Below are 13,631 nucleotides of genomic sequence, written 5' to 3'. Positions count from 1 at the left end.
AAGTTGCTACTCACCATATAGCAGAGATACTGAGTCGCAGATAGGTGCAACAAAAAGACTTTCATACTTAAAGCTTTCAGCCATTGGCCTTTGTGAACAATACACACACACACACAAACACACACACACACACACACACACACACACACACACACGCACGCAAATGCAACTCACACACATGACTGCAGTACTAGACAACTGAAACCACACTGCGAGCAGCTGCATCAGTGCGTGATGGGAGTGGCGACTGGGCAGGGAGCAATAGGGATAGTATCATGGGGGTGGCAGACAGTGAAATGTTGCAGGTTAGATGGAGGGCAGGGGAGAGGTAGGGAGGGTCGGGGAGTAGTGGAAAAGGAGAAAAATAAAAAGACTGGGTGTGGTGGTGGAATGATGGCTTTGTAGTGCTGGAATGGAAAAGGGAAGGGGATGTATGGGTGAGGACAATAACTAATGAAGATTGAGGCCAGGAGGGTTACGGGAACATTGCAGGGAGTGTGCCTGTTAGCCGTATAAGCAGTAGCAGCAAGTGGCCAGATTCTACGTGGGAAAATTTTACTGGTGCGCAGAAGCTGCCAGATTCACACGTGCGCAACAGGTCCAGATCCAGGGTGCGGGGGACAAAGCAGGGTATCTGCCCCTTGTGCCAATTTCGGGGAGGAGGCAAATTCATATTCTTGAGGGGAAAAAAAGTAGTTTCACAAAGCGTCTAGCATCCAGCGCTCTTCGGTCTATCGATTATTCATATGACTTTGAAACGCATCCCTGTTGGTTTTTGAACACATTCTAAGTTGATTTTTGAATGTGTGCATAATGTATGTAATGTCTCTGCCAGAGGAATCCTCGTTGCATCTATAAATAAACTCTCCTGCAGACAAAAGGGGATGGGCTACACAAGCTGAGCGAAATAAAGCCGAAGTGATGAATGCCAATTGCTGTTTATGTGGTTGACTGGGTTTGCAAATGATCAGCATTGTTATAGTCACTTGCGAAAACCATAGATTCAGACTGCCAGAGTGGAAATAAATGACTAACAGGAATAACAGGTAAGATAGATTGCGTATTATCTTCTCGGTGTATCCAAGAAAATGAATTTTGACAGAACATTTTTGGCCAGACTGCTACACAAGTAAGGGCCAGTTGTACCGTCCTCGGCTAGCAGCCACTTAAGTACTACTCTGAGAGTAGCGCTGTAAAGAACACATTGTACGAAGACGTAATAACGCCTAACCAGAAAATAAACGCAGGGTTAGTGTAGTTAACTGGAGAATAAGCTTGTATGGCATTATGCCATAATAAAGAACCAAACAAGAGATAAAATGGTACTGGTACTCCAAGAAAATTTACATCCGAATCTGTACGTACAAATGTTCACTTTAAGCCGAATTATGCATTTTAGTATGGTTCACGACATTCCGAAGTTCAATATCCTCTAAAGTCTTGTTTCTTTTATGACATAATTAAGATCTTTTAATGTTTTACACATACAAAAATATGGACTTCCTGCATCATCGTAGCTGCGCAAGTGCGGTGATGCCTGTTATCTGGCACTCTATGGCAACTGCTGAAATGAACTTATTTCTAACTGGTCGCGGGAAAATATTATGAATGGTTGTTTCAAAAGTGTTTCCTTTTACGCTAGATTAACTATGTGCGAGAATGTACAAGGAATTTCTTAAATTACAGAGCATTTGACTCTTATTTAAAAATCAACTGTTGGAGGACGACTATTTAGAAGAATTTCAAGCCCAGAAGATCAGACATTTATGTCGTTGTCAAAAATTCTACTGGCACATTTGTGTGATGTATCTTGAATGTAACACATGCACAAAAGATCAACATTATATGTGAAAGCTTAGCTTCGCTTGCAGCTTGTTGATCTTCGACACCAATATTATATGTGAAAACTTTTATTTTCTTGTAGCAACGCTATGCATATTAATTTAAACCATTAACTTTTCCTTATTTGTGTGTTCGCGCTACTTAACAGTGATGTTGCTATTAGCTGACTACATCACGTGTCCTATGCTCTGAATATCCACTGTCTTCGGCTGGCGAGATCACATGACATGAGCTATGACTGGCTTACAAAAGCGCATCGTAATCTCGATTTCAATGCTTCAGAAAGTAACATGTAGTGTTTGGTGGAATTCGAATTTATACTTTTGTAATACGAAAATATGCAGGCAGTGTATATGTTGCTGCCCCCACCCCCGAGTTTCGTTTTCTAAAGTGCCAGGAAATTCTATGCTGGTGTATAAAACCATAATCATTCAAAGGATTGATAAGTTTTACAGTTCTACAGTTCCGAGGAAAAGTATACTGTCACTTAACATGGAAAAAGTGTATTTTCGCCCAGGAGAAAGTATATTTTTAACCGGAAAATCTGGGAATTTTTTTTTCTTCTTGTCTTCGTATACACCCTGTTGTAGGATGTTGTATATCTTGGGAAATACAAAGTCAGTATTTAGTTGCACGCAGTTGTAATTGAGGAAACAGCAAACAAAACTCATTGCAGGGTCGTAACAGTTCTTGCTTCTTAATGATGGTAACAGAGGAAAAATTTTAATAAAAGAAATTTCATATGAGATTGTGAAGTGACAAAAAACTAAGAGCAACCTCAAAAATTAGCGAATGTATGCTAATTATTAATTTGAACCCGAAGGAAACATGCATGGTGGTCATCAGAATGTGACAAATTCCATGAAGATAGACACCAAGCATGGTTAAAGTTTCAAACACACAAAACCGAAGAAAATGCCATAAACCTAAAAATGAAAGAAAAAAATTCACACAAAATATTAGAAGAATCAAGAGAGGATTCCATAAAGATATTATAAACTCTATAGAAGGTAATTATCAGAAAACCAACTCCAGGAACTACTATAAAATCTTTGGGAAACAACTACAATAATATGAGGCCCCTACACTAATACTGAAAGATGAAGATGGAAGAATGACACACAGTAACAAGGATAATGCAGAAATCATGGCAAAAGCATTTAACAAACTTCTGAATTGCGAGGAACCCAAAGAACTCTTACAAATCAACATAAATACCCCAATAAAAACCAAACCTAACAAACTAGACCCTCCAACTTTCCAAGAAGTAGAAAAAATTCTGAAAGAACAAAAAAATTATAAAGCATGTGGAGAAGATCAGGTTTTTGTTGAAATGTGGAAATATGCAAGTGACACAGTCAAGACCTCCTTACACATGGCTCTAACAAAAATTTGGGTAACAGAACGATTCCCCGAACAGTGGACCACAGCTATCATCCACCAACACTACGCAACAAGGGAGATAAGAGCAACCCAGACAACTAAAGAGGAATCTCTCTCCTAGATTGCACATACAAAATTCTATCCAAGATCCTATATGAAAGAATCAAGGAGCAATTAGAACTGGAGTTAGGGGAATATCAGGGAGGTTTCAGACCATGGAGAAGCTGTGCAGAGCAGATAATTAGTTTAAAATTGATTATGGTATACTACAAGAAACGGAACAAACCTCTGGCAATAACATTTGTAGATTTTAAGAAGGCATATAACTGTCTCCACAGACCATCAGTATTAAAAATTTTAAGAAATCTAGGACTCCATCCAAAACTAACTAAAATAATACAACTCACTCTAGCCAACACCAAATCAAAAGTGAAGTTTAGAGGAGAAATTTCGGAACCATTCCTCATAAAAACAGGCTTAAGACAAGGTGACTGCCTATCACCATTACTGTTCAACTGTGCACTGGAATACATAATGAGATAATGGTACAAGGACAATCCAAAGATGATAAGAATTGGAAGTGCAAAAGATGATATTAGCTTAAACTGCTTGGGATTTGCTGATGATCTTGTTCTCCTAGCCAACACCATTCAAGAAGCCACACAACAAGTGAAATCACTACAAGAAATAGCAGAGAAAGTAGGCCTTAGTACATCATTTGAAAAAATGGAGATTATGCTAACTGACCCACCACTTGCAAACAAAATTACAATAGGAGAACAGGAAATCAAAATTGTTGATAAATTTAAATATTTAGGTGAAATAATAACATACAATCTAAATGAGAAGCCATCATGGCAGAATAGAATAAAAAAACTGAACTACGCAAATTGCACTACTAAAACTACATACAACAAAAAAAAGCCTATAAAACAGTTACACAACCAGAAATAACGTGTGCAGCTGAAACTATCTTCAAAACAACTAATACAGCAGAAATTGACAGAATACTAAAAATAGAAAGAAGAATAATTAGGACATTTATAAATAAACAGTATAAAATAAATGGGCATTGGAGAATAGCATCAAATGAAACAGTATATAAGAAAGTAGAACCTGTCATGAGCACGATCAGGAAGAAACGCATCTCATTCTTTGGACATCTGGTAGGAACTCCAGAAAACAGAATTAGTAAAAAAATAATACAAAAATTGTGGAGTAGCAAGAGCGACATTAAATGGATCACAGAAATTAAGGAAGATATAAAAGAACTCCAAATTACAGTAGATGACCTAAAAAACAAGACAGGAAAACCAGAATACTGCAAGACCCGCAAACCAGACTACAAATGAAAATCAATAAAAGGAGTACAGGAAGAGTGGTCTCAGATGAAGAAAGAAAGAAAATATCTGAAAGAATGAAGACATATTGGGCAGACAGAAGAGCAAAACACCTTTCATATAATAGCCTCTAATAATTATATTACCTAAATATCATATTAAGTTATTGTTGAGCCAAATTGTATCCATGTGTAACAATTTGTTTACAACTTTGTATTTTTGACTAGAGTGGTCCAATGAAGGCCATAAAATAAATAATAAAATATTAATTCTATTATATGACTCACATTCGTGCACTTGAATTAAGGACATTTACAAATGAAATTATTGCATCTGTAATGTTTTCAGTTGGAGCAAGAGATAGCCAAAGTACACAGAGCACATGAGGAACTAGTCCAGGGTTCAGAGCGTCGTGAGCGACTAGAGCGTGCTGCTCGCACTAAGCTGCAGACAGAAGTGCGGCGGCTTCAAGAAGCAAACCGTGCTCTTAGAGAACAGGCTGAATTACTGTCTGCACAGCTTCTAACAGGGCCCCGAGTGTCAGTAGCAGCTGTTGCAGAGCACTCTGCCGATTCGCGTCTTAGAGAAGAACTCAATCGACGAGAAATACTAGTTGCCCAACTTATCACACAGAGTAAGTAACATTTTATGGTTTAAAAAATTGGCAGATAATCAAAACTGGCTGAGGTGAAGTTGTTCAGATACCTTCCTTGGATACTGGAAAAGAACAAGATCCTATGCATGATAACTGTATGGTTTGGCTGGCATGGATGCTGCTCTGCATTGTTGCCGGCCTGCATTTTACACAGCACAGAATGAAATGACATGACAGAAGCAAGGTGGTGGGTTGAAGTTTTGTCTTAAATTGTACACTATCAGAAATTTATTAAAATATGTAGCAAGCTACTGATGCTGTTACATCATTACTTGCTACAGTATTCACTTGCTTTAAGGGAGTGTTAGTTTCATACATGAGGCATAGTGCTTCATTGTCTGTTCTCATACTTGTGAATTTCAAAATGTCTGCTGTGATTGAGTGTGATGATCAATTGTTAGTGTTACAAACATTTTAACAAGTTTCGCTTAATTTTATGTGTTACAACTTTCATAGTTGATCATTGACATCTCTATGTGATCAATGTTTGAAGTATCTGGGTCCCTTGAAACAGATGTACCCATAGCATTTTCAGTTGGCACAATATAGCCCAGATTCTAGACACAGAGCACTTGAGGAGTCTTTGCTTCACCCCGTAACAAATTCTGTTTAATATCTGGTAAAATTAAACATATATCCTATCGTCACTGTTTCACTTCCTGCTGCTTTCTTATACTGTTGTCATTAGAGGTAAGGTTCTTTGCCATTTGATTTGAAAACACCAAAGCAGTGCCCTGTGACATGAATTTATTTTAAATTAGCAGATTTTTTGAGCTATCAGAAATTAAATTTCATTCAAGTAGGAGGGGAGAGGTTTGAGGAAGGCAATGTAAACATTAAAATAAGGTAATAAAATATTGGGGCTGGATTCTCTTACTGTGCTTCATGATTAGTTCCTGTATCAGTGGGCTTCATTGTGTGGTCTTACATTTCTCAGGCTGAGTAGAATAGAAAGGAAGTTTGATCCAATTTTGTCTCCAAATTCAACACCACTTTTAATTCTGCTACATTTGATGTCAAATTGTTTAAACAGAGATACATTATTGCAATATGTTGACTACATTGTGTGTTACTTCAATAAATGGGAATTTTTTAGTTTCACTAATCTGTGTACTGCCATTTTTATTGATAAAGGGACTTGACATGCCAGGGCATTCGGTGTGTTCAGGTTTCATGTGTGTCTGTGTTGTCTTCAAACCATATTCTGTTGATTTTAGTAGTTAGGCCACGTATGTGACCAATTTTGTATCTCAATTCCGCTTGAAATAGCCCATAGATTTCCCTTTCGTAAAATATCTGTGTTATTCTCTGCCCAAGCAAAAAGGCTTTTGCACTTGAAAATGATCACTGGATTTAGTATAGTCAGCACAGCATGAAAGGACAACAATGTAGTGCATTTTTTCATGTCCATTTGTTTTTATAGACAGTTTTAGCATCTTTCGTTGCAACTGTTCTTAGCGCATCAAGTGTCGGAGGAGTTTCATCCATATTCGCTGTTTGGCTTAGTTCCACACTGGTTTTCATTTGATGTTGAATAGCAAAGTGATGGAAAGATTATATCTTCTCTTGATGCTCTTGTGGCATTTTCTGAGATAGTTTGCTTTTGGTTCACATACTAAGTCCATGACGCTTCATAAACCTGTAGCACCAACCCCAACCAACTCCATCCATGAAGTCTGTTAAGTTGCACTGTAGCGCTAGCTTACAAGCGTTATTTGAATCATGTTTGTATTAATTCCAGTGCCATTTTGACGTTGTCCATGAATCCATTTCAAAATGTCAACGTCTTGTTTTGGCCATTTTGCATTCAATCGTGTATTTGCACATTAAGTCTTGCTCATTTTTTTCAGTTCTTCTTACTAGCCCGCCAATCACAAATAGTTTTATCTGCTGGGGGGAGGGCTGAATTGCCACTTAGCTGCTCTGTTTCCGTGTTCTTCTGCATATGCTACTACTTTCAATTTGTAGCCCGTATCTTATGAATGCCTTTTATTTTTACCATTACGAAACTAACTACTAAGGAAAATATTGTACTGTTACCGGTAACACAAATCATTTTCAGTTAATGTTCTTTGGTACAATAGATTGCAATGACACATCATAGGCTACATGGCGTTGCTGGGTGTTGGTGGGGGAGGAAGAAAACAGGTGTTGGTGGGGGAGGAAGAAAACAGTGTTACCAAGCTTGCGAATCCCCGATCGGTGCACTGCTGCTGTCAGCTGAATCCAGTGTTGCCAGATAGAGATAGATTGCCTGTGGTATCGAGTATGTGGCCATTTTTAAGACTGGCGGGAATTTTAAATCAAATACTGGACATTTCTATGTTAATTTCAAGTATAAATCACACTAGAATTTTGGAGGCAAGTTTTCGAAGAAAAAATTGCTTTAATTGTCTGTAAAATACGGTACCTGGAAAGAGGCAGAACTGTATTTGGACACTATTATGCTTCATTTTTGGATTGTTTGAAACTTGTGTTGGCTGAAAAAAAGACCAAGGTTGGCATGCAAAAAAGTGTTCCTACCCACTCATCAGCGATAACAGTGGCGAAAGTGCCTGAATTGGTCCTTGAATTGGTTCCTCGACTACCCTATTTACCAGACTTAGCCCCAGACTTCCCAAACTTGAAACTTTGGCTTTCTGGGAAGAAATTCTCATCAAGTGAGGTAGTAATAATTGCACTCAATAAGTATTTTGCAGAGTTTGTCAGAATTTATTTTTCCATTGTAATGAGAAAGCTAGAGGATCGCTGGATCAAGTGTGTATCCCTGAGAAGGAGACTGTCGAGATGTAAGATGACTTGTGTATGAAACTAACATTCTTTTTCTATTGCTTTTTTATCATACTTACCAAACTACTCACGCAGGATGGAACACACTGTCTTTCCTCACATCATGTTTGTATTGGCAGCCTTTTTAACAGAAAACAATTGTGGATATCTTGGATCGAACCACATATAATGTAAGGGAAGGCAACCACTCACTGCACTACTTTTTAAACTCTTGCTCTTTTTCTAGTAAAAGTACACACACACACACACACACACACACACACACACACACACACACACACACTTGTAGCTCCCAAAAAATAAAGGTGAAGTGATCACACACTCTTAGCAGACTAATGTTTGGTGCATTGAAACACTTAACAGAATACAATGTTCCACTATGTGTGTGTGTTTGCGTCACACACCAGTCTGCTGAAGGTGACTGGTTGCTTTTCCTTTATTTTACGTATTGTTCCATCAAACAATTTCTGTTATTCAAGTGTAGCTTGTATAACTCTGTTCTTGGAAGACTCGTTTCTTGAATGTTATTTGATAGAGACTCGTTTCGTGAATGTTATTTGATAGTTTGTGGTCTCCTTTTGTTTACGTGCTATATTACTAGGTTCTGTATGACCATTCTTCCAGACAAAGAGCTTGCTGCAGCAAAGGAGCGCCAGGAAATTGAATTGGCTGCTCAGAGAGCTACGTTGCAAGAGCAGAGAACACACATTGATATTCTGGATACTGCTCTCACAAATGCACAGGCAAATGTAGTGAGATTGGAAGAAGAGGTTAGTATGTTTTTCCATGATATAAAAGAATAGTTGAGGAAAGTGTATGTAACCAATTAGTTATCATTAAAGTGCAGATACAGAGGTCCAGTGTGGGCTGTAATTATCGTATGGCAGTGAAACTTGGTAGACGTGCTAATGCATTAATGCAGAACCGACTGATGCTGGAAAAAAATTACCAGTTTTAGCCAGCAAGTGAAAATTTGATGATGTACAGCATCTTGTCAATGTCTCTGGTGCTTGTGTTGAACAAATTATGTAAGCGGCAATTAATAAAATCAGCATTATGCCTTTTCACTTACTTGACCTTTTGTGCCCACATCCTGTTCTTAATACATTACATATACAAACATTTCTATTTGACTTTCTTACATTCACAGTGCCAGATTCGCACCTGGTGCCCAAATTGGAACTAATGATTTTCTGGTGTAAATCGATTCGTCATTAACATATTAGAATATCTACCAAGTTTTTATATCATAAGATAATTACAGCCCACACTGGACCTCTATAAGTCTCTGCACTTTAATTGCAACCACCTGGTACTTAAATTTTTATTGTTGAGTTCATATCATCAGTGCATAATCAAGTAGATTGGTTAACAGTGGGTAGCTGACCCCGATCATTGTACCACTTAAGTTCGTTGTATACATTCTGAAAATTTATCTCTCGAGTACCTCAATGTTTGTTCAGTAACAGAATTTATGGGGTGGCAATTACTGAACTATATGGGAGGGGGGGGGGGGGGGGGGAGATAGCTACAAACTATGGCGTGCACACACTTAATTCAACATGTAAACGTCACTACATATATTCAGATTTAGGTTAAAGACATGGTCAGTATGCCTGCATTGGTGATGATGTGGTGCAAACGAATAGCAAAATTCTGCATGACCTGCTGAAGTGTCGGAACATCAATGCTGTTGGCCTCCTGAATAGCTGTTTTCAGCTCAGCAGTGGTTTTGTGGTTATTGCTGTACACCTTGTCTTTAATATATCCCCACAAAAAGGAGTTGCATGTGTTCAAAACCAGAGAATATGGTGGCCAATCAAGGCCCATTGCTGTATTCTCTGGGTACCCCAGAGCCAGAATGCGGTCACCAAAGTGCTCCTCCACTCCTGCTTTGACGGGGCGAGCACCGTCTTGCATGAAACATATCTTCTCAAAATCAGGGTGACTTTGGATAATGGGGATGGAAATCATCTTCCCAAACTTTTATGTAATTTTTGGTAGTCACCGTGCCATCAAGGAATATTGCATCGATTATTCTGTGTCTGGACATTGCTCGCTACATAGTCACCCGTTGTGGCTGAAGAGACTTCTCGATTGTGAAATGCGGCTTCTGATTCCCCTAAATGTGCCAATTTTGGTTATTGACGAACTCTTCCAGATGAAAGTGAGCTTTGTTGCCAAACTGAACCATACATACCATATTAATTCGCACCATGCCCTGTGGCCAAACGTGCAGTTTGAATGTCCTAATGCGAACTGTGCAGAAGTTATGATTATTTTATTTCACATAATTCAATAATTCTCACCCTGTATTAAGTAACATAGCACAATGTGTATGGCACATTCTTATTACAATCTTTTGATGTATATTCTTAGAGCTCTAGTTGTCGTCTTTCATGTATGGAACTATGGTATGTTAAAAATTCCATGAAGTTCTTAGTTAAGCTCCAAGACCCTTTCCTCTCTACTTTTCTGCAAACATTGAACAGTTTAACAACTTTTAAATAAAGGCAATTTTCTGTGCTGTTGCTCTGAAATATAGTTACTTCTCCTTCTTGTTTATTTGAAATGTGGGGTTGTCGTGTACAGTTAAGAAAAACCAGCTACTGATGACTGAGCATTTTGGAACACACTTTAAAATTTTTCTGGGTTTAATAATGGGAAACCTGAGTACTTCAATTTTATGTTGATAATCATATAATAATTTAGGAAAATAAGGATAAACTTAAATTGCAGTGTCAGATTACACCAGCTGAGTTACAAATGCAATTTAAAAATTTCAACAACTAAACTTTAATTAATTAAGGGAAGTAGCAAAGATAGAAACTCAGTGTTTAACTGAATTTCTCAACAAGCATGTAAACAAGACTGAGAATGTTGCTGAGCTTACTTCTGAATCTTTCTTCAGAGCTAAAAGAGTACACAACCCTATCATATACCAGCTCTGCTATAACTCCTGCACAGCATTTTATGTGGACTTCACCCCTAGCCAGTCTTCCACCCAAATGAATAATCAGCATCCAACTGCGTTCAAGAGCACAGCTGACCAGCCAGTGGCAGGACACATGGCTGAGCACAACATGCTCAACTTCAATGGCTGTTGCAGAACTTGTCCTGTGTATCTCTCTGAATTATGTAGATGGGATTTGTCCTTGCAGCACACACTTCAGTCCTGTAACCTTAATTGCCTCAGTCTCCACCAACTCCTGCCTCACATCTCCATCTACCCCTGTCCTCATTACCCCCACTTCACTCATCCTGCACTCAAACCTTCCTTTCCATAGTCCCCCTTTTTCTCTTTTCTGACTTCCTGACACAATCCACTCCTCCATGTCATTGTGCAAGACGTATAACTACTCCTATCTGCACCAGAGCAGCTCGTCAATACTACACTCCTATCATGTACACTTGCTGCCTCTCAGTTCCAGCTATCAACAATTTTTCTTTAATCCTCCCTCCTGTTCCCCCACTCCTTCCTCCTGTCGCCCACTCACATTTGAGCTGCAATGCTGGCACAGTGTAGCTTTACAGGTGTGTGTGTGTGTGTGTGTGTGTGTGTGTGTGTGTGTGTGTGTGTGTGCACGCGTGTGTGCGTGCGAGCGCGTGTGTGCGTCCGTGCGCGCGCGTGTGTGCGTCCGTGCGCGCGCGCTGCTAACTCTGAAGATTGTCAGAAAGCTTAATAAGATTTTCAGGCTTGTTTATTTGCCTTTCAGTAACTCAGGCTCTCAACTATACAGTGAGTTACTATCTTTACTTGTTCCATTATTAAAGACTTTCCAACCTATAGATCACTAATTTAAAGTGGCTACAGGAATTTGATGATCAGGACGTAACATAGCTCTGTTCTTTTTCAGTGTCGAAAAAAGCAAGTTTATGTTGAACGAGTGGCTCAGTTGCAGCGAGCACTATCGTCACTTCAGTTAGCAAGTGAGCGTCGAGAGCAGACTGAACGAAAACTGAGGCAGCAGCTGGAGCAAGAGTTGCGTTCAGAGCGTGGTGGTGGTGGTGAAGGAGCAGGGTCTGGAAATGGAGCTGATAACAAGTCAGGAGAATCTGCCGGTAATGGAGCACCATCGAGTAGCGAAGTAATTGCTGAACTAAAACGACAACTGAGAGAGCGTGATGATCGATTAGTACGGCTTGAAGGTGAAGTGGCTAAATGGGAACAGCGATATCTGGAAGAGAGTGCGCTTCGCCAAGCTGCAATAGATGCCGCTAGTATTCCCAAGTAAGGATACCATTCAACACATAGGCATCTTTCTAAAGTATTACTAGTTTTGATAAATACAGTAGAGTTATTTATCCGTATCAAATTGCTAACATTGTGCATATTCTTAATTTCACAATTTCCCTGCACTCTACCTACCTGTCCGCCTCTGTAACCAAATGATCAGTGCAACAGACCCTTGTGTGGGAGGACATGGGCTCGATTCCTGTACTGCCAGGGATTTTTCCTTGGCAGAAGGACTGGACAAAGGTGCATTTAGCTTCATGATGCCAGTTGAGGAACTACCTGGTTGAGAGGCTGCAGCTCCAAGGTCAGAATGTCTATGATGGCCGTGAGTGTTGTGTGTGGACACCATGTCCCTCCATACTGCATCCATTGATTGATGACTGAGGATGACACAGATCAGTCGACTATCACATGGTCCTCAGATCCTGATCATGGAGTTCCTTTTTTTCCCCCTTCCTCATCTATTAATTTATGTACTTCAGTTCCAGTTTTGGGCAGCTTGATGTACTGTAGACATGTATGTCTCAAACAATGCAGCTATCTTTAAGTGTCATTTGTCTCTGTTCTGCTGAGAACACAGCCTTCAGCTACTTACATCACCAAGGTGGTGGTGGGAAGAAGGGCTTGCCAGTAGGAAATGTGATTATTGAATGTGGGTATTTCATTAAGAATAATCAGATGGTTCAGAGAGAGAGAGAGAGAGAGAGAGAGAGGGAGAGGGAGTGTTGCTTCACAAGTCTACTATCCATCACATTTACGCCAAAAATTCAAATATCATGTTCTGGTGTAACAAGATTGTAATGTTATATTTGCAGTACATTCTCAGTATTGTTCTGAAATTGTAGAGCAACAGTGAATTGATCATACAGTAGCTTCAGTCCTGAATAAAGCCCCTCTGCAGGTATCGGGGTTAGAACAGGCCCGAGGTATTCCTGCCTGTCTTACGAGGCGACTAAAAGTAGTCTTACATGTTTCGGCCTGTATGTGGTGGGCCTCTGGGTTTGACCTTCATTTTTCAAAATTTTCCTGAAGAGCGAGCCTGTTGAGGAAGGGCGCCTTACATGGTGCAGTGTCCATCTGCGCTGAGACCTCTCACATCCTTCGCCGACGTGGATCTGCAATACTGCTCATTCTCCAGCTGTTGGGCAAGGTCACTCTCCTGGGTGCATTTTCTTCCATCCTCTGTGCAGTATCGCTTTCAGTGCTGTCGACGATAATGGATTTCTTAGTTCGTTTGCGCACGATACCCAGCACGGTAGCCAGTCCGTTGTGGTAGGGCCACCATGTACCCTGTTGGTTTTAACACCCTGACCACACAGGGATCGCTCTGCTGATGATGCCTGCACTGTTAACTCCCCACGTATGCCAAGGAGTAGATGCTCGT

The 13,631-nt window shown here is 39.7% G+C and overlaps 1 protein-coding gene across 1 annotated transcript in view; it reads left to right on the top strand.

Annotated features, from left to right (window-relative positions):
- The window catches only part of LOC126094658 (angiomotin-like protein 2), a 166,409-nt gene that overhangs the window by 76,112 nt on the left and 76,666 nt on the right, over window positions 1-13,631 (top strand). Inside the window, exons 7-9 of the mRNA XM_049909167.1 lie at window positions 4,914-5,199; window positions 8,635-8,780; window positions 11,868-12,241. Of these exons, the coding sequence (XP_049765124.1) occupies window positions 4,914-5,199; window positions 8,635-8,780; window positions 11,868-12,241 (806 nt within the window). The remainder of the gene's footprint in view (window positions 1-4,913; window positions 5,200-8,634; window positions 8,781-11,867; window positions 12,242-13,631) is intronic.

The sequence above is a fragment of the Schistocerca cancellata genome, chromosome 1 (genome assembly GCF_023864275.1).
Source record: "Schistocerca cancellata isolate TAMUIC-IGC-003103 chromosome 1, iqSchCanc2.1, whole genome shotgun sequence".
NCBI lineage: Eukaryota > Metazoa > Arthropoda > Insecta > Orthoptera > Acrididae > Schistocerca > Schistocerca cancellata.
The sequence above is the reverse complement of the archived record's forward strand: the minus strand, read 5'-3'. Positions and strand labels throughout refer to the sequence as shown.